This window comes from Podarcis pityusensis (genome assembly GCF_964106645.2).
Source record: "Podarcis pityusensis genome assembly, chromosome: 10".
NCBI lineage: Eukaryota > Metazoa > Chordata > Lepidosauria > Squamata > Lacertidae > Podarcis > Podarcis pityusensis.
Genome location: NC_138035.1, coordinates 14,711,181 through 14,738,761, shown reverse-complemented (window position 1 = coordinate 14,738,761; position 27,581 = coordinate 14,711,181). Strand labels below are relative to the sequence as shown.

Here is a 27,581-nt window from a genome sequence, read left to right as displayed (position 1 = left end):
CAGGAACAACAGCCATGTCATTTCCTTAATGATAGCACTTCATGTATTGGACTGAGTCCCAACCTTCAGCATGGCTTCGGTTTAGGATGCAAAATGGGAGAACTAGCAATCTGGATTGGATCTGAGCCCCCTCAGCTGTTTACACAGAGCAATGTCACATCAACAAGCTGCCTCCATCAGAGGTCCTGGTAGTGCCAGGTTTATGCTTGCCTGGATAGAGAACACAGAGATGTGCAGCCACTTTTCAGTGGCTGGAATGTAGCTTACTGGACACAGGTAAGAGCTGTACCCGTTGTCTGTTTTTGCAATTGCTTGCTATTTGATTGCAGACCCGCTAGCCGTTTGCTCAAGCCCTGCTCCCCACTGGCAAGAATCCCTGGCACAAAAGGAATCTCGTTATTGATTGCTCAGTTTAATTGTCTGTCACCCTTAGGACCCTTTGTGAGACGCAAGGAAGGGGAAGATCTTCCAGGGTGGGAGACCGGGAGAAGAAAGGGAAACTCCCAAGTGAAAGCTGTGAGGCTCCACCCCTTTCTGTGTGAGACAAAAGTTAAGACTTTGCATTTTCTTTTCTCTTTCCTTTTTGTTTTTATTTAAATTAGTACAGTGGTACCTCGGTTTTTGAACGTCTTGGAAGTCGAACGTTTCGGTTTTTGAACGCCGAAAACCCAGAAGTTAATCCTTCTATTTTCAAACGTGCCCCAGAAGTTGAACGGCTTCCGCTGAGTCTTTTTCTCAATTAAATTTGCAGACCACCCTTTGCGCCTCGGTTTTCGAACGTTGCAGAAGTTGAACCATCTTCCGGAACGGATTACGTTCAAAAACTGAGGTACCACTGTATTGTATTATGAAAAAGCTTTCATACAATTTTATGGGAAAGGAAGAATTGTTTGTCACCCTTAATTCCAACTAAATTTGTTTTGATTGCTCTCTCTCTCACCGAGTTTGCCTCCTGAGATACAACCGCAACTCTGGATAACTTTGTGGTACAGTAATTATTTTAACAGTACAGTAGGGGTCTGTTGATGTCCAGGTAATAGAATCAGCACATGCTGCCAGTGTACAGTGGACCCTTGGGTTACGTTACCTTCGGGTAACGGAATCCTCAGGTTATGAACGTGGCAAACCTGGAAGTGTATACTTCCAGGTTTCGCCGCACGTGTATGCGCATGCACAGAAGCACTCTGCACACCATGCATGTGCACAGAAGCGCTCAATTGCACCACACACATGTGCAGAAGGGTGCCTCCTGTTACGAAATTTTCAGGATACGGCCGGGCCTGCAGAACAGATCCCGTTCGTAACCGGAGGTACCACTGTACTCTCTTTTCTCTTCTGCTTTTGGGTGTACGATGTACATTAAAAAAAAACCCTCATACCAATAGCTAAAAGTCAAGACTCAGTTCTGCATAGGATAGCATTAAAAATTGCCATTAAAGTATCCCACGGCAGCAAGTTCCCAAGATACCAACTGTTCTTTTTTGAGCTTGTGCTGCCTGTCTGTTTCAGCTCTGGAGCTGGGGTTTATTTTGACCAGCTGCTGTTGCCAAGTAAAAAACTATTTAAAATTCCGCTTGTAGCCAAAAAAAGGCCTGACTTCACAGTTCTGTGCCCTCAAACATCAGCCACGTCAGCATTTTGTATGCAAGAGTTTTAACCTTTTAAGCAAGCCATGCTCAAGATCTCTAAACAAACTTCAGTTGCAATGCAGAGCAAACACACTTTGGGTCCCTTTATCTCCTGCTGATGATTAACCAGCCAGGGAATCTGACCTCTTAAAAAATTTTAATTTTTAATTTTTAAACATTTTGACCAGCCCTCCTTTTCTTCCCACTTCAATTCATTCCTCCCCTTCTTTGAATGGCTCGACAGCACAATTGTCACTGCATTTCGGCAGAGGGCAGGAATGCACCCGAATTCTGCTCAAGATAAAAAATTTAAAAATTGGCAAGGTTCAGATGCTTCACAGAACGCTTCAGCACTTCTGTTTCGTTAGATTTTTGTCCAGCCCCTCCTTCCAAAGGAACTCAGTATTTTAAAAAAAAAAATAAACAAACTCTAAACATTTCAAAAGCAAACAAAATATTATCACAACTAAAAACACAAGCTACATCTAACAAATGGTAACAACTGACGCAAGATGTTATATGATGACTGCTGACTTGGATGGGGTTTTTTATTATTATTAAAAAAGCAGGATTCTTTATTTAGGAATCTTCTCCATATTGCACAGAAAATCTCTGAGAGGATTTGCAACACCCTAAAAAGAAAATCACAAATATACACAAAGTACAAGCAAAAGAATCCACATGTTAAACGTCCCACAGATTACAATTAGATAAGTATCTCTTTAAATGTAAATAGAAACCGAAGCAGAAAACATGTGGGGAATAACGCAGACCCGAAAAACAGAAATTCCAGAGAGAACCACTTCTACCTACTAATTATGCCAAGTATGTATTTATAGGGAGTAGTATAGCTCTCTTCTCTGTTGCTCTCGCTCTCAAATGAAGCTCAGGCTAAAAATGAGGGAAAGGCTAGCTCTCCCCACCCCTGGACCTCCCTGCTCTCACCAGGGAACACCCACAGTCATTCCCTTAACAGCACCATGTGCGAAGTGCCCTGACCCTTGCAGCAACTCAGAAGGGCGATTTGCAGAGCGACTGTTTTATCCTTCCATGGGCTGGGACTGGGAGGGATTAGATCGGCTCAGGATCATGATAACAGGGCCTTCCCTAAAGGTAAAGGTAAAGGGACCCCTGACCATTAGGTCCAGTTGTGACCGACTCTGGGGTTGCGGCGCTCATCTCGCTTTATTGGCCGAGGGAGCCGGCGTACAGCTTCTGGGTCATGTGGCCAGCGTGACTAAGCCGCTTCTGGCGAACCAGAGCAGCACACGGATATGCCGTTTACCTTCCCACCGGAGCAGTACCTATTTATCTACTTGCACTTTGACGTGCTTTTGAACTGCTAGGTTGGCAGGAGCAGGGACCGGGCAACGGGAGCTCACCTGTCGCTGGCCAGGGGTGATGGAAGTTGAAGAGTCCAGCAAAATCTGGAAGGCTGTGCTTGGTGTACTCTATCAAGCCATTTCTTACAAGCTGCCTGGGGCAAGTCACTGCTTCAGAGCCTAAAACCTTTCATGCAAAAGCTTCAGAGCCTAAAACCTTTCATGCAAAAGCGGGATTAAATAGGGGATGTGAAAGTCACTGCAGCCAAGAGCTAGGTGGGCCTGTGCTCACACATGTATACTACAACCTCAAAGGCTTTGCTGGATCAAAACAAATGTTTTCCTGCCTAAGCCAAGACCAGCTTTGCACATGCAGGTTCGCCACTGCATTGCGAAATATCTTACATGTGTGAATGGGATGACCCAAATGACCATTGCTAGGACTTGCATGTAGCCTCCTAAGCAGGCATGTATGAAAGCTTTGTTTCCATTCCACCATGTAATTGTTGCATGCAGCGCTGTTTGCATTCCACTGCAGTTCGTCTTAGGCCAAAAACCTGCATTCTTAATCTCGCTGTCCACTGTGGCAAAATGGATCGATTTGTGCAAGTTACATTGTCTTTGTGTCATTGCACCCCTTTCAACACAATGCAAAGGAAGCACAATGCAGATCTGGGGTCGGGTTGGGGAACACAATCAACTCTGTACCGTTTGCAGACTGAAAGCAACACCACAGAAAATACTGTTCATATTCCCTGCACTGATTTCTGCTCTGGTAACAACAACAACAACAACAACTTATTTATACCCCGCCCATCTGGCTGGGTTCCCCCAGCCACTCTGGGTGGCTTCCAACAGAATACTAAAGTACAATAACCTATTAAACATTAAAAGCTTCCCTAAACAGGGCTGCTTTCAGAAAGAATAAGCCAACATCCACTTCCCTTTCTGTTTTCTTCAGAATTCTCCAACATGCCTTGAAAGTCATTCTTCCTCTTCGCTCAATTGTCAAGTTGTAAAAATCTCTATAAATATCATGAATGGTGTGGAGGGGGGGGGAAACAAGGAGGAACCTCTTGCACTTATAAAACTGCAGCTAAATGAGACAAAATGCCCTTCTAATCCAGTTTCCAATAATGACCATCCAAATGCCTCTGGAGTTCCCACAATGAGGGCAGAAAGGAAAGTGTTAAAATTTAGCTCTTTATGTTTGTTTTAAATATTTGTGTATCATTTGTGCATTTGTGTATTATTAATAATTGGTCTATGTCAACCACTTAGAAGTTGGTTCGTTCGATCATAGAATCATAGAATCCTAGAGTTGGAAGAGACCACAAGGGCCATCGAGTCCAACCCCCTGCCAAGCAGGAAACACCATCAGAGCACTCCTGACATATGGTTGTCAAGCTTCTGCTTAAAGACCTCCAAAGTAGGAGACTCCACCACACTCCTTGGCAGCAAATTCCACTGTCGAACAGCTCTTACTGTCAGGATCAATTAAGCAGTTTCTATTTTTCTCTCTAAATGACGATGTGTACAAAAAATGGAAAGGGGGGGAAACCACCAAAGAGGAATTCAAACAAATAGCCAGCACATGCAGACACAAAGTCAGAAAAGCTAAAGCACAGAATGAACTCAGGCTTGCTAGAGAGGTTAAAAGCAACAAAAAAGGCTTTTATGGGTATGTCCGTAGCAAAAGGAAGAACAAAGAAACAGTGGGGTCACTCAGAGGAGAAGATGGTGAAATGCAAACAGGGGACACAGAAAGGGCTGAACTCCTCAATGCCTTCTTTGCCTCAGTCTTCTCCGATAAAGAAAACAATGCCCGACCTGAAGAATTTGGAGCAAATGATTCAGCAGAGGAAACACAGCCCAGAATAACTAAGGAGATAGTACAAGAATACTTGGCTAGTTTAGATGTATTCAAGTCTCCAGGGCCAGATGAACTGCATCCAAGAGTATTAAAAGAACTGGCAGATGTGATCTCAGAACCACTGGCAGTCATCTTTGAGAATTCCTGGAGAACAGGCGAAGTCTCGGCAGACTGGAGGAGGGCAAATGTTGTCCCTATTTTCAAAAAGGGGAAAAGAGAGGACCCAAATAATTACCGCCCAGTCAGTCTGACATCAATACCAGGGAAGATTCTGGAGCAGATCATTAAGCAAACAGTCTGTGAGCAACTAGAAAGGAATGCTGTGATCACCAATAGTCAGCATGGATTTCTGAAAAATAAGTCATGTCAGACTAACCTGATCTCGTTTTTTGACAGAATTACAAGCCTGGTAGATGAAGGGAACGCAGTGGATGTAGCCTACCTTGATTTCAGCAAGGCATTTGACAAGGTGCCCCATGATACTCTTGTAAAGAAGCTGGTAAAATGCGGTCTTGACTATGCTACCACTCAGTGGATTTGTAACTGGCTGACTGACCGAACCCAAAGGGTGCTCATCAATGGTTCCTCTTCATCCTGGAGAAGAGTGACTAGTGGGGTGCCACAGGGTTCTGTCTTGGGCCCGGTCTTATTCAACATCTTTATCAACGACTTGGATGATGGACTCAAGGGCATCCTGATCAAATTTGCAGATGACACCAAACTGGGAGGGGTGGCTAACACCCCAGAGGACAGGATCACACTTCAAAACGACCTTGACAGATTAGAGAACTGGGCCAAAACAAACAAGATGAACTTTAACAGGGAGAAATGTAAAGTATTGCACTTGGGCAAAAAAATTGAGAGGCACAAATACACCTGGCTTGAGAGCAGTACATGTGAAAAGGATCTAGGAGTCTTGGTTGACCACAAACTTGACATGAGCCAACAGTGTGACGCAGCAGCTAAAAAAGCCAATGCAATTCTGGGCTGCATCAATAGGAGTATAGCATCTAGATCAAGGGAAGTAATAGTGCCACTGTATTCTGCTCTGGTCAGACCCCACCTGGAGTACTGTGTCCAGTTCTGGGCACCACAATTCAAGAAGGACACTGAGAAACTGGAACGTGTCCAGAGGAGGGCAACCAAAATGGTCAAAGGCCTGGAAACGATGCCTTATGAGGAACGGCTAAGGGAGCTGGGCATGTTTAGCCTGGAGAAGAGGAGGTTAAGGGGTGATAGGATAGCCATGTTCAAATATATAAAAGGATGTCACATAGAGGAGGGAGAAAGGTTGTTTTCTGCTGCTCCAGAGAAGCGGACACGGAGCAATGGATCCAAACTACAAGAAAGAAGATTCCACCTAAACATTAGGAAGAACTTCCTGACAGTAAGAGCTGTTTGACAGTGGAATTTGCTGCCAAGGAGTGTGGTGGAGTCTCCTTCTTTGGAGGTCTTTAAGCAGAGGCTTGACAACCATATGTCAGGAGTGCTCTGATGCTGTTTCCTGCTTGGCAGGGGGTTGGACTCAATGGCCCTTGTGGTCTATTCCAACTCTATGATTCTATGATTCTATGAACCACCAACCTTCTGATGGGCAAGTCCTAGGCTCTGTGGTTTAACCCACAGCGCCACCCGCATCCCTATAAAATACCTATAACTTCCCCTAAACCTGCCTTCAAATCAAGAAGGAAACCACAGCAACCCTGGAGCTGGCATAGTGAATATCTCTTCCGCCATTGCCAGTGGTGAGGAAATCATTGCATGGAGGCTGGACTACTTGGGTGAACAAGGTTCTGCCCCACCAGCTGTTGCCTGCCTTCTTACTTTCAGCAAGTCCAGGGATGGGGTCCTGCCTGTCAGCTTCCCCCTCCTCAGGCTCAAGATTGCCCCCTGCGGAACTCAGCAGGCGAGGAGGATGGGGACAAGACTAAAATCAGTTGGCTTCTCTTCTCGTTGGTTCTGGCTCCACCTACTGTTGGTCTTCCACCCTTCCAATGGACACCACTGCACACAATCCCTGGGAAGGGTTAGGAGTTCAAAAGTCGCTTTGCGCTTATAAGAAACCCATCTTTTAGCCTAGCAGCACTTTGGAACTCACTGCCAATTGATATCAGGCAGGAGCCTTCGCTGTATTCTTTTTGATGCCTGCTAAAAACTTTTTGGTTTAGACAAACCTATCTGGATATTTACAATGCTGATGTGTTTTTAGTTTATTGCTGGTTTTAATTATTTGAATGTTTTGATTGTTTCAATTAATAACATTCTTCTATTCTTTTTGCTTGGAGGTTGGTTGGTTTTACAATCTAGCGGGATACAAATCTCATGAAATAAATTAAATAGGAAATAAAATATTGCTCTGCCCTACATCTGCCTGGCACAAGCCTGGTTCAACCAACTTTGGTTTCCTTTCTCTCCTTCCCCCTTTGCTTTATGATTCCAAACTTTGGACTGCATGGTTTCATGCCCCTGATTTAGATGGGTTGGGTTTTTTTTTTTTTTTTTTTTTTTGCAAAAAAATTATTAGTTTTTACCATATCAACGATAAACAAAGACATAAAACAAACAAAACATAACAAACATAAATCATAACCTTATTGAAAATAACAGTTATTTACTTTGTAAAACGACTTCCTCGTTTCCCCTTCGTTGAATTTCATTGCATATCCTTATAACGGTTTTCCAAATCCCAATTTTAATACCCTTTAAATTAAACATTAACATCTTTAAATCTTCTCCTTCTTGTATAAAACATATTATTTTATCAGTTAACATAAATACAACCCTAAGCCCATTAAGTATCTGGACGCTACTTCCAGTTATTTTAGCTTAACAAATTTAGCTAAATAATCATTAAATTTCTTCCATTCTTCGTGGTGTTCCTCCTCTTTCTGGTCGCGGACTCCTCTGGTTAGATCGTTGTTTTTTAACTTACTCCAAAAAGTGGTAAACCAGAACCAATTAATTTGGTGGCTTTCCTACTCATTGTGCTGGACTATGGACATCTGCCCCAAAGTCCTTACCTGATCATGCCAGTGCCCAACAATCAGGTTCCAGGGTCATTCTGCCCCTGAATCTGGAGATTATCAGTCAATGAATAAACCTGCATGATTTAAAGGGGATTGGCCAACAGAACTCAGCCGATTTTTCTCCTTCTTTTCTTCAAAACGTTGCCTATTTATTTTTCTCATTTTTGTGCACACGCTCTCCCACCAAGAAGTGCATCAGAAAGTGCAAACAAGTGCAAAATCTGAAGAAGGATTCCATCCCGGATCTGCAGATTTGTGCATTTCAATTGCAGTTCCTCAGCACAGCCCTACTGGCAGGTCTCTGGGTCTCAGGTTCAAAGATAAGCACCTACGTTTTGAATTGAACAGACTGGAAACCGGGGCAGTTCTATTTTGCATCGATATTCATAACATAGGAAGCTGCCTTATCCTGACTCAGACCATTGGTCCACCTAACTCAGTATTGTCCACACCGACTGGCAGCATCTCTCCAGGGTTTCCAGCAGGGGACATTCCGAGTCATAGCTGGAGGTCTCGGGGATTGAATCTGGGATCTCCTGCATGCTCTCTCACTGAGCTACAAGTCTTTCCCTCCAAAGAACATGGGGAGCTCCCTTATACAGAGAACACCCAGCTCTATATAGCTTGCACTGACTGGCAGAGGGTCTCTGAGAACTCAACCTGGGACCTTCTCCATGCAAGACAAGGGTTCTGCCACTGAGTTAAAGCCCTGCTGAGCAAGTAACATATAAATAGGCATTTAAAAATAAGACAACAAACAGTGGCCGAGAGGCCTGAACAAGTCACAATTCATGAGCGTGCTAAAAAAGGAGGCTTTTGCGGGATGGAAAGAACAACAGTCCCCTGTCCATTTAAAGCGAAGCTCAGTCAAGAGGTCATCGTGCATTTGCTCGGCAACACATTCCTCAAAGTGTCAGAGCATTAAATGGAAGCGACAGAAAGAGCTGGGCAGAAGCAGACAGAGAGAACTTACTTGGACCCCTGGTCAGTCAAGCAATGTTCCTTGTTGCTTCTGGAGCAAGGAGGAGAGAGCTCAACGTCACTGTCAGGGTCCGGCCTCCTTTAAAAGGTGGAGACCGGCCCACCGTGTTGCAACACGGCTGGCTTCCCAAATTCCCCTATAACCACCAACGCAAAGGCATTTTCTGTTGTTGTTGCTGCTACTGCTGCTTGCTTAAATGAACTGCAGATTATCGCACGGCTGCTAAACTGGCAGGTTGCCCGCAAAGTTAGCAAGCCGAGCTATTCCAAAGAAACCACATGTTTTCAACGTTTCCTTTCCTTTTTGAAAAAGGAAAGGAGAATAGAAGGAGGGGTGGGATCCTGGAAGTTCTTCAGTCCTGAGGGCATCAGGTGAAAGAGAATGTGGAACTGTTCCCTCACCAAAGACAGGTGATCGTCTCATGAAATCCACAGCAAACGGGTGTATTCCTCACCCTGGCTGGAGGCCAGAGCAGGAAAAAACGAGCAAACAAAATTTAAGTAGGCAGAAGTTATTGCAGAAAGACTCACATCTAGAGTTTTGGGAGCCTATCGCACTGCTAGAGTACATTGAGAGCCAGAGGTCATGTGGTTTCAGGAGAGACGCAAGCATGCCTTGTTGCTCACATGAATCAATTGCGGCTTGTAAGACGAAGCTTGCATATGACCATACTGAATTATATCTGAAGCAGAAACAAGGCACAGCCTTCTCTCCGGCGTGTTTTAACACGCTGCCCATGTGACCCAATTGTGGCTTGCGAGATGCCTGCCAAGAACCTCAAAGCAAGCTGTGCCGTTCAGCCGAACCCTGTCAGAGAGAGAAGCAGGTGGAAAGAATGGAATTGTGGAATTGTGGGGTTAGAAGGGACCCCAGCGGTCATCTAGCCCAACCCCCTGTAATGCGGGAATCGAAGGGTGGTGGCTGAGTGGCAGAACATCTGCTTGGCATGCAGAAGGTCTGCTGTTCAATCCCCAGCAGAGCAGAGAAGGCCTCGTCTAAAACCCCTGAAGAGCCACAAGACAATATAGTGGTACCTCAGGTTAAGAACTTAATTCGTTCTGGAGGTCCGTTCTTAACCTGAAACTGTTCTTAACCTGAAGCACCACTTTAGCTAATGGGGCCTGCCACTGCCACCGCACCACCAGAGCACAATTTCTGTTCTCATCCTGAAGCAAAGTTCTTAACCTGAGGTACTATTTCTGGGTTAGTGGAGTCTGTAAACTGAAGCGTCTCTAACCTGAAGCGTCTGTAACCCGAGGTACCACTGTACTGAGATTCCTGCATTGCCAGGGTTCGACTAGATGACCCTCAGGGGTACATGAGGTACAGGGACCTGTGATGTGACAGTTGCCAACGTCCCTACGTATATTTTATTCACACCACTTTAGAGAACACAGCTGTTCCCACTCCCATTAATTTTGGGGAAGGGCTGTAGTTCAGGGGTATTAACTTAATACAGTGGTACCTTGGGCTACATACACTTCAGGTTACATACGCTTCAGGTTACAGACTCCACTAACCCAGAAATAGTGCTTCAGGTTAAGAACTTTGCTTCAGGATGAGAACAGAAATCGTGCTCCGGAGGCGCGGTGGCAGCAGGAGGCCCCATTAGCTAAAGTGGTGCTTCAGGTTAAGAACAGTTTCAGGTTAAGAACGGACCTCCAGAACGAATTAACCCGAGGTACCACTGTATCTTTAATATTATTTGTCGTCATGATCATCATCACACCTAGCCCTAGTCTGGAGTCCTCCAAGGACAAACTGGACACGTCGCAGGGCAGAGTCTTGAGGAGTTAGACATGGCCTCCTGAGTATGTCCTGGATGGGCATTCGAGAAGGCCCTCAAACCCCCATGTGTCTACAGACATGGAGTCAGCATGCGACTTGTGTGAGAGATGTCTACTTGAGAGTAATCAACCCCAGAGGTTCTTTCATTACCTGCAGCTGTTTTTCGGGTGTGGCCTGGAAGGGCAGAGTGTATGAGGTTCTCCTCTTGAGCCTTCTCCAGTGTTGGGGAAAACACAACCCTCCACTTGAAGCTAATACCTCCCTTGTCACTGAATTCCTTGTGATATTGATTTTGGACCACTGCCCAACCTCTTCTCAGGATCAAGTCTGTTTACTGTGGTTTGTTTCAGCATGGCTGTAGGTCCAACCCTCCCCTTTCATGAGAGATTTGTATCTCCTAAGGCTGGGCTCCTAGTTCCTGAGGTCAATCCCTGGTGTGTGAGACACAGCTTGTTGGGATTTTGCCTCAGTTTATTGTTCTGTATCCAGCCCATTACTGGGTGGATGCAAGTACCGCTCCAGGGTCTGCACAGATTTAGATGACCCAGAGAAACAGCTCCGGGTGTATGCATTGTAATGGGCTTTTGCTCCAGATTTATTTATTTATTGGATTTATAAACCACCTTTCTCTCTCCAGTGAGCTCCAAGTTGTGTACGTGGTCCCACCCCAATTTAATCTCCACAACAACCCTGCAAAGTGGGTTAGGCAGGGTCACCCAGTGAAATTCATGGCCAACTGGGGGTTTGAACCCTGGATGTCTGGGTCCTAGTCAGACACCCTAACCCCTTACACAGCCAGTGGCTCCAGACAGATGCTGAACAAGAGGGAGGGGGAAGCAGAGTCTTGCCTGTCATACGTAGCAATAAAACTGCGCCAGGATTTGCCGTGTTCAAATACTGGCATTGTTTGGGCTATTATCTTATCAAATCGCTTGCAACCCATTGAAAAGAGCTCTTCCCTTATTATGGTTTAATCTGATGTGTCGGCAGTTGGATTTTTTTGGAAGGAAGAATTATCTGCAGGGCCAGTTTCAGAAGGTATAATGGGGAGGTGGGTGATTGTCCCCACCTTTCTTCCCAGCCCCATCTCTTTTCTTTCTTTCTTTCTTTCTTTCTTTCTTTCTTTCTTTCTTTCTTTCTTTCTTTCTTTCTTTCTTCTTTCTTTCTTTCTTTCTTTCTTTCTTTCTTTCTTTCTTTCCTTTTTAAATAATTTTTTATTGATTTTACATAAAGTTATTCAATTGCCATAATTGTTCCAAAACATAAAAATAAAAGACCTCCTTCCCTCCCTCCATGGATTCCATTTCAAAAAGTTTAACCTTTCTTCCTGCATCTTTTACCATTCTCAGTCTATTATATAATCACATTAACCAAAGTTCGTTTCACTTTACAAGTGTCATTGTTATCCCTGCCAATGATTTCAACTGTGGTCTTTGAAATATATTAAAAAGTTATTCCGATCTTTTAAGAATACTTTGTTTACCTGGTTTCCGATCTTTCCCGTCAGTCTTGCCATTTCTGCATACTCCATCAGTTTCGTCTGCCACTCTCCTTTCCTCCATCTTTCCTTCTCTATCTTTCCATCTCTGGGCTAGAAGCATTCTTGCTGCTGTCACTGCACACTTAAACAGCTCCCACCTCTTTTGTGACTTCCCTGTGTCTGTTTTGGATAGTAAGCCATGGATTGGGAAACTGAGACCTGGGATGTGAATGCAACTTCCCAAGCCCCTCTATCTGGTCTGGAGATCTCCTGCCCCCCAAGACCCCTTCTCAGCTATACCCCTTACTGCTCCTGCTTCACCCTCTCTGTGACTGTCATTTACTGGCTGGAATGTGTCCTTGAAGTGGATTTGGACTTGCTTGCCTGCATGGGGGCTTGCGAGCGGCATGTGTAGAAAAGGGTTTATAACTTTTTTTTTGTACAACCTCATGTTCCTGTAGCTGTGTTAGATGAACTTTTGCCTAAAAACAAAGGAATGAACTGCCATTTCCAAATCTTTTGAAAAAAGGTCACCCTGAAATTGATAGATCGATATTTGTATATGTAACTGTATAACGTTTTGTGTCATGTGCATAGCCTGTATTATATAATACAGGAAAAATAGAGTTTGCAAAAATTTTCTAATACAGTGGTACCTCGGGTTAAGAACTTAATTCATTCTGGAGGTCCCTTCTTAACCTGAAACTGTTCTTAACCTGAGGTACCACTTTAGCTAATGGGGCCTGCCGCTGCCGCCGCACGATTTCTGTTCTCATCCTGAAGCAAAGTTCTTAACCCGAGGAACTATTTCTGAGTTAGCAGAGTCTGTAACCTGAAGTGTCTGTAACCCGAGGTACCACTGTACTTTTGCAATTTTTGATGTTACTGTGTACCATTTTGTGTTCCACAGCTGCTGATCTTACCAGCTGGATCGGATCTTACCAGATGTGCAGAAAATCCAAAGAGAGGTGTTGCTTAACTGAGCTTCAATTCAGGGAGTGAGATTGGATTTTTTTTGCAAAGCATAGCCATGGAACAACAAGAAAAACTCTCAGACCCAGGGGGATTGATTGGCACACAATATGATCAAAATACAGATCAAGCAAATGCGTACCAATTTGTTTTTGATTGTGTACACACCAGGAGGCATTTGCCTCATGCAAATATGTTCACACCTTGGCAGAGATGAATTAGGGATGCTAATTGGTGTGAAACTGGTTTGCGAAACAAGGTATGAAACAGAAGCATTTCACAACAAGGTAAAGGATCCATATGAGTTTTGGAAGTGTGAACACAGATTAAGAGTTTGGATTTGATATCCCGCTTTATCACTACCCGAAGGAGTCTCAAAGCGGCTAACATTCTCCTTTCCCTTCCTCCCCCACAACAAACACTCTGTGAGGTGAGTGGGGCTGAGAGACTTCAGAGAAGTGTGACTGGCCCAAGGTCACCCAGCAGCTGCATGTGGAGGAGCGGGGAATCGAACCCAGTTCACCAGATTACGAGTCTACCGCTCTTAACCACTACACCACACTGGCTCTCACTGGTATAAATAAAACCCCAGGGCTGAGAGTGCACTGCAAACAGAAGTGTTAGCGCAGCCTCAGAAACCTTCAGTCACATGAAACTGAACCCATGTAGCATTAGACCCACATTTGCCACCCTCACCTCAGAAATGTGTTAAATTATCAACTCATTTAAACCAGTGACATAACCGATGTGCTTACTGTTTAATCCCCTGCTAAACCCGCAGCACAGTGTCAGTGAAAGGGACCAATAATTAGAAGGCTGGGTTCCTTCACAGATGTTTAATGGTTAACAGTGAATCTCCTCATCAGTATCACTGCCAAACAAATGTGGACCAAACTGAAAATGTGAAGCCAGCATCAGGTGTTTAAAATCTGAATGTTTTAAGTTCTGAAGTTTTAAAAGCAACAGGCTAGAGGAACGGCCTCTGTCAGCAGTATTGCAGAGGCAAGGCTTGGTCACGAACCGTAAACGGTGTGTAGCAACCGTCCTACCTATTGATCCAACTTTCCAGAAAACTGCGCCGGGACAATGAGCCCATAGAAAAGATGCATTGCAAACAGCATTGTTCCGCTTCCCCATCTATCAGGATGAAATGGGCAGTATATTTGTGTTCATTTAAATAACGGCGTCTAAACTTTGATACGGAACAGTGATTAGACAAACTTCATATTTGAAAATGGATTCCTAGTACGTGAGTCCAGATCAGTGGCATAGTAGGGGGGGCAGGGGACCATGGCCCTGGGTGCAAATTTCCAAGGGGGTGCAACCAGATGCCCCCATGATGGGCTTCCTCATCAAGACTGGAGCCACAGGGAAGCAAACTGCGCCCATGCCAGGCCTTTGGGGCTGGGGCAGCGTTGCCTCCTCCTCCTTGTGGCCAGCAAAGGGATGCCCAGGCACACACTGACCCTGGGCCAGCCAAGGGGGGGGGGCAAGGGTGCCTCCCATGTATACCTGGGAGGTCCAGTATACCTGAAGGAGCATCTCCACCCCATCGTTCTGCCCGGATACTGAGGTCCAGTGCCGAGGGCCTTCTGGTGGTTCCCTTGCTGCAAGAAGCCAAGTTACAGGGAACCAGGCAGAGGGCCTTCTCGGTAGTGGCGCCCACCCTGTGGAACACCCTCCCACCAGATGTCAAAGAAAAAAACAACTAGCAGACTTTTAGAAGACATCTGAAGGCAGCCCTGTTTAGGGAAGTTTTTAATGTTTAATTGGTTATTGTATTTTAATATTCTGTTCGAAGCTGCGGGGTATAAATTATTATTATTATTATTATTATTATTATTATTATTATTATTTACATTGCCCAGACTGCAAGGACAGGAGAGTGGGGTGACGCAGCAGTGCTCCTGGCTTCGTCTTTCTCACCCTTGTTTCCAGGGCTGGGCCTAGTTTGGAAAAAGAGACTCCCTCAATTAGACATTGGCTGGCAAAGAGATTAACTGCTGCCCAGTTCATCCAGGGGGCACAAAACATGTCCCGCCCTGGATGCCAGCGACCCATTCCATTCTTCAGGTTCTATGCTCTAGGGACGCGAGTGACGCTGAGCCTCTTGGGCTTGCCGATCGGAAGGTCAGCGGTTTGAATCCCCACGACGGAGTGAGCTCCCTTTGCTGTGTCCCAGTTCCTTCCAACCTAGCAGTTCGAAAGCACACCAGTGCAAGTAGATAAATAGGTACCACTGTGGCAGGAAGGTAAATGGCATTTCCGTGAGCTCTGGTTTCCGTCACGGTGTCCCGTTGTGCCAGAAGTGGTTTAGTCATGCTGGCCGCATGATCCGGAAAGCTGTCTGTGGACAAACGCCGGCTCCCTCGACCTGAAAGCGAGATGAGCACTGCACCCCATAGACACCTTTGAGTGGACTTAACCACCAGGGGTCCTTTACGTTTTTGTGTGTGTGTGTGTGTGTGTGTGTGTTTTGCTCAAGGTTCCGGTTCTTCATAATTCTCCATTTTGTCCACCTGTCTCTAGAATCCCTTTCTTGCCAGCTTTCTGTTTTTTGTTTTACATTTGCAGTTTTCGAACTCATGGCAAGATATGGCCACAGCTCAGTAGTAGAACATAAGGGCTTATCTGTGCACCTGCTTGTCCCGTGCCTAGAAAGCAATGAGAGGTTTTCTCCTTGCGCCGCTTCTTTCTCCTGGAAAACCTGCTCTTTAGTGGTATAGTGGAGCAAACGCCAATCCGGAGAAAACCCAAGTGGCTGTTTGCTCTGACAGAGTGCTAAAGAGCAGTTTTCCCTGGGGGAAAGCAAAAGGACAAGAGGAACTGTTAGCTTACCAAGCCCTTAGCTTAGCAGGCATCCCCAAACTCAGCCCTTCAGATGTTTTGGGACTACAATTCCCATCATCCCTGACCACTGGTCCTGTTAGCTAGGGATGATGGGAGTTGTAGTCCCAAAACATCTGGAGGCCTGAGTTTGGGGGTGCCTGGCTTAGCATAAAGAAGGTCCAGCCCTGTGCGTCTTTGGGTAGGGCTGGGAATATCACCCGTCTGTATCCTCTCAGAGCTACTGCCTCTCAGGGTAGATAGAAGATGGACTCAATGGCCAGCCTTGGTAGAAGGCAGCTTCCTATGTTCCTAACATAGGAGTGTATTGTGTATATTATTGTTTTATTATTATTTATTGAATTTTTATACTGCCCTATACCCAGAGGTCTCAGGGCGGTTCACAGAAACTGCATCTCTGTGGCGATGCACCACCGCCAGATCAAATGCGAGAGAGGCTCCCTGCCCTTTTTGCACCGTGGCACAAAGGTGTGCAATTCCTGCCCCGCCCCACCCCAGGGCTTGGGCCAGCTCATCTAACCCTGGGCCCTGCTCCAGAATGGAGTTTGTATCCAGAATACTTTGCTGCAGCTGAACTTTGCTGCAGCTTTTCTTGTGTACAGGATGAGGGGGGGGGAAGGATAAGGGCAAGAGACAAGATGCATCCCTAGCTAACAGGAACAGTGGTCAGGGATGATGGGAATTATAGTCCCAAAACATCTGAAGGCAGCCCTCTTTAGGGAAGCTTTTAATGTTTAACAGACTACTGTATTTTAATACTTTGTTGGAAGCCGCCCAGAGTGGCTGGGGAAACCCAGCCAGATGGGCGGGGTATAAATAATAAATTATTATTATTATTATTATTATTATTATTATTATTATTATTATGCATTGACCCGCTATGATTGCTTGTGGTTAGTGCAGTCATACCTTGGTTCGCAAAAGAAACAAATCGAACGTTTTGGCTCTCGAACGCCACAAACCCGGAAATGAGTGTCCCGGTTTGCAAACATTCTTTGGAACCCAAATGTCCGACGCGGCTTACGCGGCTTCCGATTGGCTGCAGGAGCTTTCGCGCCTTGGTTTCCGAACATTTTGGAAGTCGAACGGACTTCCGGAATGGATTCTATTCGACTTCCGAGGTACCACTGTATCCTAAAAGGGGTGGTGGAATTAGAGTTGGAGACAAATACCCCTTCCTCTTGGTTCATGTGGGAACCAATGACACTGCAAGCAATAGCCTCCAGAAGATCAAAAGAGACTACGAGGCTCTGGGCAGGAAATTGAAGCAATTAAATGCACAAATTGTCATCTCATCTGTCCTCCCAGTTGAACGACGTGGCCCAGGGAGAGAGGGAAAAATAGTGGAAGTGAACAGCTGGCTTCGCAAATGGTGTAAACAGGAACGGTTTGGATTCTTAGATCACGGACTGCAGTTTCTTGAAGATGGACTTCTGGCAAGCGATGGGCTGCACCTCACAACGGTTGGGAGGAATGTTTTTGCCAAAAATCTCAGAAACCTCATCAGGAGGGCTTTAAACTGACTAATGTGGGGGAGGGAGACAGTGCTCCTGAAGGTAGGAGTCTATCAATTGATGAAAATGATCATCCAAATGTCATAGACCAAATGGAGCAAATAGCACGCAGACCTAGTGGTGGGAGGAAAAAATCCTTAAATAAGAGACACGGGGGAATGATTAATGGACTTCAATGTCTATACACTAATGCGCAAAGCATGGGAAATAAACAAGATGAGCTTGAGCTCTTGGTACAGCAAACTAAATATGACATAATAGGCATCACTGAAACCTGGTGGGATAAGTCCCACGATTGGAATGTAATAATGGGGGGGTACAATCTATTTCAGAGAAACAGACCAGACAAGAAAGGAGGAGGAGTGGCGTTATATGTCAGGGATGTGTATACCTGTGAAGAGATTCAAGATTTAGAACCTCAAAGCCAAAGTGAGAGCATTTGGGTCAAAATTAAGGGAGAGAAGAATAACAGTGACCTCATTGTGGGAGTTTACTATAGATCCCCAAGCCAAACGGAGGACATAGATGATGCCTTCCTGGAACAGATGGCCAAGCATGCAAAAGGAAGGGAGATAGTAGTAATGGGGGACTTCAATTACCCAGATATTTGTTGGATGTCAAACTCAGCCAAGAGCATAAGGTCAAACAGATTCCTCACTGGCCTTGCAGACAACTTCATTGTCCAGAAAGTGGGAGAAGCAACAAGAGGAACAGCCATTTTAGATCTGGTCCTAACCAATGCTGATGACCTGGTTAGTGGGGTAGAAGTGGAAGGATCATTAGGCGCGAGTGATCATGCTCTTCTGAAGTTTACTATACAGCGGAAAGGAGCAGCCAAGCATACTAGGACTCAAATTTCTTGACTTTAAGAAAGCCGACTTCATAAAACTTAGGGAAGTGCTGGGTGAGATCCCATGGACAGTAATACTAAAAGGAAAGGGAGTTCATGATGGCTGGGAGTTTGTTAAGAGGGAGATAGTAAAAGCACAACGTCAGGCAATACCAATGAGACGGAAACATGGAAGGTGCCTAAAGAAGCCAGGGTGGCTATCTAAAGAACTTTTAACTGAGTTAAGATTAAAAAAGGATGTGTACAAAAAATGGAAAAGGGGGGAAACCACCAAAGAGGAATTCAAACAAATAGCCAGCACGTGTAGACACAAAGTCAGAAAAGCTAAAGCACAGAATGAACTCAGGCTTGCTAGAGAGGTTAAAAGCAACAAAAAAGGCTTTTATGGGTATGTTCATAGCAAAAGGAAGAACAAAGAAACAGTGGGGTCACTTAGAGGAGAAGATGGTGAAATGCAAACAGGGGACACAGAAAGGGTTGAACTCCTCAATGCCTTCTTTGCCTCAGTCTTCTCCGATAAAGAAAACAATGCCCGACCTGAAGAATTTGGAGCAAATGATTCAGCAGAGGAAACACAGCCCAGAATAACTAAGGAGATAGTACAAGAATACTTGGCTAGTTTAGATGTATTCAAGTCTCCAGGGCCAGATGAACTGCATCCAAGAGTATTAAAAGAACTGGCAGATGTGATCTCAGAACCACTGGCAGTCATCTTTGAGAATTCCTGGAGAACAGGCGAAGTCCCGGCAGACTGGAGGAGGGCAAATGTTGTCCCTATTTTCAAAAAGGGGAAAAGAGAGGACCCAAATAATTACCACCCAGTCAGTCTGACATCAATACCAGGGAAGATTCTGGAGCAGATCATTAAGCAAACAGTCTGTGAGCACCTAGAAAGGAATGCTGTGATCACCAATAGTCAGCATGGATTTCTGAAAAATAAGTCATGTCAGACTAACCTGATCTCGTTTTTTGACAGAATTACAAGCCTGGTAGATGAAGGGAACGCAGTGGATGTAGCCTACCTTGATTTCAGCAAGGCATTTGACAAGGTGCCCCATGATATTCTTGTAAAGAAGCTGGTAAAATGCGGTCTTGACTATGCTACCACTCAGTGGATTTGTAACTGGCTGACTGACCGAACCCAAAGGGTGCTCATCAATGGTTCCTCTTCATCCTGGAGAAGAGTGACTAGTGGGGTGCCACAGGGTTCTGTCTTGGGCCCGGTCTTATTCAACATCTTTATCAACGACTTGGATGATGGACTCAAGGGCATCCTGATCAAATTTGCAGATGACACCAAACTGGGAGGGGTGGCTAACACCCCAGAGGACAGGATCACACTTCAAAACGACCTTGACAGATTAGAGAACTGGGCCAAAACAAACAAGATGAATTTTAACAGGGAGAAATGTAAAGTCTTGCACTTGGTCAAAAAAAATGAGAGGCACAAATACAAGATGGGGGACACCTGGCTTGAGAGCAGTACATGCGAAAAGGATCTAGGAGTCTTGGTTGACCACAAACTTGACATGAGCCAACAGTGTGACGCGGCAGCTAAAAAAGCCAATGCAATTCTGGGCTGCATCAATAGGAGTATAGCATCTAGATCAAGGGAAGTAATAGTGCCACTGTATTCTGCTCTGGTCAGACCTCACCTGGAGTACTGTGTCCAGTTCTGGGCACCACAGTTCAAGAAGGACACTGACAAACTGGAACGTGTCCAGAGGAGGGCAACCAAAATGGTCAAAGGCCTGGAAACGATGCCTTATGAGGAACGGCTAAGGGAGCTGGGCATGTTTAGCCTGGAGAAGAGGAGGTTAAGGGGTGATATGATAGCCATGTTCAAATATATAAAAGGATGTCACATAGAGGAGGGAGAAAGGTTGTTTTCTGCTGCTCCAGAGAAGCGGACACGGAGCAATGGATCCAAACTACAAGAAAGAAGATTCCACCTAAACATTAGGAAGAACTTCCTGACAGTAAGAGCTGTTTGACAGTGGAATTTGCTGCCAAGGAGTGTGGTGGAGTCTCCTTCTTTGGAGGTCTTTAAGCAGAGGCTTGACAACCATATGTCAGGAGTGCTCTGATGGTGTTTCCTGCTTGGCAGGGGGTTGGACTCGATGGCCCTTGTGGTCTCTTCCAACTCTATGATTCTATGATTCTATGATTCTAGGTTGCATGTCATAGGAAGCACATTTAAAGTGCATGGCTTCCCTCAAAGAATTGTGGGAAAGGTAGTTCGGAGGGGGGACTACAGCTCCCAGCATTCTTTGAGGGAAGTCACACAGGTGTGCTTTAAATATAGGCTGTGCCTCTGCTCAAGATTACACTCTCCCTCCCTGCATTGCATATGCTGATGTTTCATTTTTTTTTTTAATAATTTTTTATTAAGGTTTTAAACAAAGAAAAAAGAAAAACAACACACACAAAAAACAATACAAAACTTAACAATAAAAACACAAAACATAACAATTAAAAACAAACTCTCTTTTCCTTTTCCAATTTTAAATTACTTATTTTCTGGACTTCCTCATACCTCCCTCTTTTGTATTCCAATCCACATTGTTTGTCCAGCAGTTTCTTTTCCACTTTTTTAATCCCAATCTTTAATTTAATAAAATGTTAAAATATATAACTTCAACTTTTTTAAACCTAATCCTTGATCTTAATGTCATATAGCTTTAAATTTTTCCCTTTTACTATCAAATTTCCATTTCTTTAAACATCTTTAATCTTGATCTTTAATCTTAATCTATCCTTAACTTTAACCTGTACAGCTGGAAACCACTTATTTTCAATCCAACATCACTCTAACATTCCTTAATTTTGCAGTGTTTCTGAAGATAGTCTTTGAATTTCTTCCAGTCTTCCTCCATCGACTCTTCTCCCTGGTCACGGATTCTGCCAGTCATTTCCGCCAATTCCATATAGTCCATAAGTTTCATCTGCCATTCCTCCAGCGTGGGAAGTTCTTGTGTCTTCCAATACTTTGCGATGAGTATTCTTGCTGCTGTTGTTGCATACATAAAGAAAATTCTATCCTTTTTTAACACCATTTGGCCTACTATGCCCAGGAGAAAGGCCTCTGGTTTCTTGGGGAAGGTATACTTAAATACCTTTTTTAATTCATTATATATCATTTCCCAGAAAGCCTTAATCTTTGGGCACGTCCACCAAAGGTGAAAAAATGTACCTTCAATTTCTTTTCATTTCAAACATTTGTTATCGGGCAAGTGATAGATTTTCGCAAGCTTGACTGGGGTTATGTACCACCTGTATATCATTTTCATAATATTCTCTCTTAAGGCATTACATGCCGTAAATTTCATACCTGTGGTCCATAACTGTTCCCAGTCAGCAAACATAATGTTATGACCAACGTCCTGTGCCCATTTAATCATAGCCGATTTTACCGTTTCATCTTGAGTATTCCATTTCAGCAGCAAGTTATACATTCTTGACAAATTCTTAGTATTGGGTTCTAACAATTCTGTTTCTAATTTGGATCTTTCCACCTGGAAGCCAATTTTCCTGTCCAATTTAAATACCTCCATTATTTGATAATAATGAAGCCAGTCTCGCACTTTGTTTTTTAGTTTTTCAAAACTCTGCAATTTCAGTCTATCTCCGTCTTGTTCCAAAATTTCCCAATATTTCGGCCATTTGACCTCCATATTGACCTTTTTCAAGGCTTTCGCTTCCATTGGTGACAGCCACCTTGGGGTTTTATTTTCTAGCAAATCCTTATATCTTATCCAAACATTAAACAGCGCTTTCCTGACAATGTGGTTTTTAAATGCTTTATGTGCTTTGACCTTATCATACCATAAATATGCATGCCATCCAAATACATTATTAAAACCTTCTAGATCCAAAATGTCAGTGTTTTCAAGAAGTAGCCATTCTTTCAACCAGCAAAAGGCTGCTGATTCATAGTACAGTTTAAGGTCTGGCAAGGCAAATCCACCTCTTTCCTTTGCATCCGTTAGTATTTTAAATTTTATTCTGGGTTTCTTGCCCTGCCAGACAAATTTAGAAATATCTTTCTGCCACCTCTTGAAACAATCCATTTTGTCCACGATCTGCAAAGTTTGAAACAAAAACAACATTCTAGGCAATACATTCATCTTTATCGCAGCAATACGGCCTAGCAGTGAAAGCTTCAAATTTGACCAAATTTCTAAATCTTTTTTCACTTCTGACCAACATTTTTCATAATTATCTTTAAATAAATTCCCATTTTTTGCTGTCATGTTAATCCCCAGGTATTTAACTTTCTTAACCACTGTTAAACCTGTCTCATTCTGAAACCTCTCTCTTTCAAACGGTGTTAAATTTTTCTCTAGAACCTTGGTTTTTGACTTGTTCAATTTAAATCCTGCCACTTGACCAAATTCTTGAATCAGTTCTAAAACCCTTTTTGTACTAGATTCTGGCTCCTGTAACGTCAATACTAAGTCATCTGCAAATGCTCTCAATTTATAATGTTTAATTCCGACCTGTATACCTTTAACCATCTGGTCCCTTCTAATCATATTCAGCAGAACCTCCAGGACCGAAATAAAAAGAAGTGGGGAAATTGGGCAACCTTGTCGTGTCCCTTTTTCAATTTTAAGTTCTTCCGTCACAACATTATTTACAATTAGTTTAGCCTTTTGTTCTGAATAAATTGCACTTATACCATTCTCAAAACCTTGGCCTACCCCCATACCCTGAAGATTCTTCTTCATAAAATTCCAAGAAATATTGTCAAAGGCCATATGCTGATGTTTCAAGAGGAATGAATGAAAGAAAAGGGATACGATTTTCCCTTCCCCACTTGCCAAAATTTTGTTAGGGGCCCCACTGTATGGCTATAAGATTATCAGGTTTGGGGGTCTAGCAGCCTTTCGCTGCTATGGTATTGTAATGGCTATATATAATGTATGGTAATGGCTATTATATATTGTCTAAGCAAGAGCGCTAACTAGGTGCGGGGAAGGAATTTGGTTCGGTTTGCATTTTAGTGCACTTTCAGAAACAAAATGTGAACCAAATCGCAGCTACCCTTTGGAATTCACATTTCTCTGCATTTTGTGATGCAGTTCTCCAACAGAGAGAGGTGGGGCATGGAAAAATGTGTAAATTAGAGGAGAATGTAGCTAAAAATGCATGATAGCCAAGCAAACAAAAAAACTCAGCAGTATATCAGTGGGAACTGCTTGTTAAAAATGTATGCATTAGACAAAATGCACACTAAAATTCTGCAATTTATTTTTTTGTGAGGGCTTTAAAAAAATAAAAAACTGATGTGGAAACGCAGTGAAACGCTCTTAAAATAGGAAAAACGAGAAGCTGAAACTGACAGATTTGTCCATCCCTACGGTCTACCACTAGGTGGTGCTGTCCCATGTCCTTTGTGCTTGCCCTGTTCCGCTTTGGAAATGTTCCTGCAAAGAACAGATGTGTGTGAGAGGCCTGAGCTGTCAGTTTAACTTGCAGGTCCCTAATCAAGCCTGTTATTCCAATCAGGATACCTACAGGATATAGCAGAGCAAGGGAAGTCCCTGAGAGGAGGGGGGTGAGAGGGGAGGGGGGGAAAGGCATCATTTGTCCTTTCCCAACTTCTGAAGCGACTTGAATAACATGGCAAGGCTTCTACACCAGAACAGCTGAAGCCCTGAACAAGAACACTCCACCAAGCAAGTGGGGATGTGCTGCAACACTGCGTTGCAGCTCCCACTTGTCTTCCCATAGCTATTGGATGCATAGCACAGATTCATAGAGTTGGAAAGGACCACGAGGATAATCTAGTCCAACCCCCAGCAATGCAGTAATCTCTTGCCTCGAATCTCTAGGGCTCGAACCCACAACCCTTAGGTTAAGAGTCTCATGCTCTTGGATCCAAGGGTGGGGGGGGGGAGAGGTCAATGAATTTCCTCCCTGCCATTAAGATATGAAAAATGCAAGTTAAGTAGGTCTGGAAACACTTAGCAACTTGAGAGAGAGAGAGCACAGGATGATATTCAAATCCACTGATTAACTAACAAAGGCTTCTTGTTTTCTCCCTACTGTGGGACTTGAATGCAGTGTACCCTTTCAGGTTTCCCCAGTTACCTTGGCGCAAGGAGAGGAACTTGAGAGAAACGCTGAAAAGGTTCTTAACTCTTGCTTAGGAAGAGGTGGACGGCTCCCCTGGCATTTCTTGAGTGAGGACACTGTGCTATGCTTGTTGTCGTGTTGAAAGCAGGCCTGGTGTCAGCACCTGGCATTATTTGGAGAGCTGGGAAGCCAAGCTCACTCCATCAGGTAAACGGTAAGGTAAAGGACCTCTGGACGGTTAAGCCCAGTCAAAGGCAACTATGGGGTTGCGACACTCATCTCGCTTTCAGGCTGAGGGAACCAGCGTTTGTCCAAAGACAGCTTTCCGGGTCATGTGGCCAGCATGACTAAACCGCTACTGGAGCAATGGGACACCATCACGGAAGCCAGAGCGCACAGAAACGCTGTTTACCTTCCCGCCACAGCGGTACCTATTTATCTACTTGAACTGGCATGCTTTCGTACTGCTAGGTTGGCAGGAGCTGGGACAAAGCAACGGGAGCTCACTCCGTCGTGGGGATTCGAACCGCCGACCTTCTGATCGGCAAGCCCAAGTGGCTCAGTATTTTAGACCACAGAGCTACCCGCGTCCTCCGTCAGCTCAGGTGTGACAGGCCAGCTCCATCAGGCTTTCTCTCACCTGGGTGCAACCATCCCATCAGGCTGCCTCAGTAGGAAAGATGGCATACCCTCCAACATTTCTCCAATGAAAGTAGGGACGTCCAATTCCATAATGATAACCTTACTATTTATACCCCACACATCTGATTGGGTTGCCCCTGCTGCTCTGGGCAGATTCCAACATATATAAAACCATAATAAGACAGTTATAAAAACCTTCACTGTACAGGATTGCTTTCAGACAGCTCGGGGGTTGTTGTTGATATTATTTATTGAATTTATATACCGCCCTATACCTGGGGGGTCTCAGGGTTAGATAATGCCATACCCTCCGACATTTCTGCAATGAAAGCAGGGACATCCTAAGGGACAGTGGGACAATCCAGGATCAAATAAGAAACCAGGACGGCTTCACTAAATCAGGGACGTCCCTGGAAAATAGGGACATTTGGAGGGTCTGAGATTGAAAGCAGGGCTCATTCCATCAGCTTTGCTGAAAGCCAAGCTCCATTAAGCATCATCTCCTGCCTCTGCACTGTGCCAGTTTCCAGCAACCTGTCTGAAGCCAAGCAGTTCTGAGTCTCCACCACCTGGGAATCTTCTGTATGCCCTCTTGAGATCCATCATGAATGAATGCCCCATCTACACTATACATTTAAAGCACTGTTATACCACTTTAGACAGACATTGCAGTGGGGAGCTAAGAATCCCGGGAACTGTAGTTTGTTAAGGGTGCTAAGAGAGAGTTATTGGGGACCCTTCTTCCCCTCACAGAGCTACAATTCCCAGAGTGGTTTAACAAGTAAATCCTCTTTGCAGAGTCACGGGGGTCTCCTCATAACTCTCAGCACCCTTAACAAAGCACAGTTTCCAAAAACGCTGGCAGCACTAAGGTAAATTCAACAGTATAACCTATTTAAAAGGGATGTAAGAGGGGAGAATTGAATTAAGACAGATATATAAAAATATGTAAGCACATCAATAGAATCTTGGAAGGGGAGGGAGGGAAGTCGTTGAATGCATGGGTATAATGAAAGGTGCCTATTTTGAAATGTAAAATTTGAAAACTTAGTGAAAATTATTTTTAAAAAACCAAACAAAGCAGAGTTCCCAGGATTCTTTGGAGGAAGCCATGATTGTGTTAAAGTGGTATCATACTGCTTAAAATGTACAGTGCGGACAGAACAACAAATGTACAGTGGTACCTCGGGTTACATACGCTTCAGGTTACAGACTCCGCTAACCCAGAAATTGTGCTTCAGGTTAAGAACTTTGCTTCAGGATGAGAACAGAAATTGTGCTCCGGCGGCGCGGCGGCAGCGGGAGGCCCCATTAGCTAAAGTGGTGCTTCAGGTTAAGAACAGTTTCAGGTTAAGAACAGACCTCCAGAACGAATTAAGTACTTAACCTGAGGTACCACTGTATTAAGAACTCGGCTACATTAGTCAAGAAAAAGCGCTTTAAACGTGTTATCACACTGTGACACCAAATGGCGCTGTAGAGTTCCATCTTTCGCCAACGAGGTTTACAACGCGTTTTCCTGAAATGTTTTTTGGATGGTTCTAGATCCAGCCTAAGTGAAAAATTGGAGCGAACGAAAGCTGCCATGGCCCCTTCTCTCCTTTCCGTTATTTTGTAGAAATTTTGGAATGATATGTGGGAACAATTATTACAGAAACACGTGCACACCAAAAAAAAAAGCACAAACCCAGAGGCTCAGCTATGATAGTATAGAACACACAGTACTTACAACTTTTGTCATGAAGAACGAGCCACACTAGTCACCCCATACTCTGCTGTATGTAATATATGTATTCTGGAAAGATCTCTAGAGGTGACTTGGAAAAGTGATAATGACCTACATTTGACGTACAACCTTAAAGCCACCAGTCCTCTTTAAAGTCTGCTTTTTACAAGTCTTTTGTCTCTTGATGTAAATGTGTGCTGTTCTGGGCTGCAGGTACATCCTTCTGCTCTACTGACCCATTTTCCTCTTCTCTGGCTTCCAATTCTTTGTCCTCCTGCACCAAGGTCTTGTTCTGTTTCCTTAAAATGAGGAGCACAAGCACACACGGGATGTAGGACACAGCGCGGAGGGCTGAGGGCACACCCAGGTACAGCTGCCTGGAATGCAATTTGGACAACATCAGTAAAGAGCACCGTATCCAGAAGTTCTCATGCTCCAGAAGTTTTCCCAAGGAGAATCAAGTCGCCTCCATGCACTGATGGAGCTTATTTTCATTGGCCTTCTTGGTAACCTAAGGCTTGTTTGCATGTTACACTGAACACAGATACACACTTCTATGTGTGTGCCAGTGTTTGTGTGAAACAGTGTGCTATGTATTTGTTATTTGTTTACCAAAGGTGTCATGGACTTTGAAGACACTCAAACTCAGAACGCAAGGGAGAAATGTGCTAAGAGGAAGGTATGCTTGGCAAATCCACACCATGATCAACTCCTGCTCGGGAACCAATGTCCCCACTGTGGAAGGACGTGTGGATCCAGAATTGGCCTCCACAGTCACTTACAGACTCATTGTTAAAACCATGTTCATGGAAGACAATCTTACTCGGCTACGAGTGATTGCCAAAGAAGA

General features: G+C 44.3%; 2 protein-coding genes and 1 long non-coding RNA gene across 10 annotated transcripts in view; 1 reads left to right on the top strand and 2 right to left on the bottom strand.

Moving 5' to 3' along the window:
• LOC308486247 (solute carrier organic anion transporter family member 1C1-like) overlaps positions 1-9,347 on the bottom strand; it is a 37,808-nt gene extending 28,461 nt beyond the window's left edge. For 2 of the 3 annotated variants that reach the window (XM_081022840.1, XM_081022839.1), the window contains exon 1: positions 8,823-9,198. The gene's annotated coding sequence lies outside the window, so the exon portion shown is untranslated. Of the gene's footprint in view, positions 1-8,822; positions 9,199-9,232 lie in introns of those variants that run through there. The other variant, XM_081022841.1, reaches the window with a different exon arrangement.
• LOC308486492 lies at positions 17-27,580 on the top strand. The gene is made up of 3 exons (XR_013991087.1): positions 17-276; positions 434-538; positions 27,349-27,580. It is a non-coding gene; the product is annotated as an uncharacterized lncRNA (long non-coding RNA).
• The window catches only part of SLCO1A2 (solute carrier organic anion transporter family member 1A2), a 35,570-nt gene continuing 34,770 nt past the window's right edge, over positions 26,782-27,581 (bottom strand). For all 6 annotated transcript variants that reach the window (XM_081022824.1, XM_081022823.1, XM_081022822.1 and 3 more), the window contains one exon: positions 26,782-27,108. In XM_081022824.1, the coding sequence (XP_080878950.1) occupies positions 26,895-27,108 (214 nt within the window). In that variant the 3' untranslated portion in view covers positions 26,782-26,894. The remainder of the gene's footprint in view (positions 27,109-27,581) is intronic.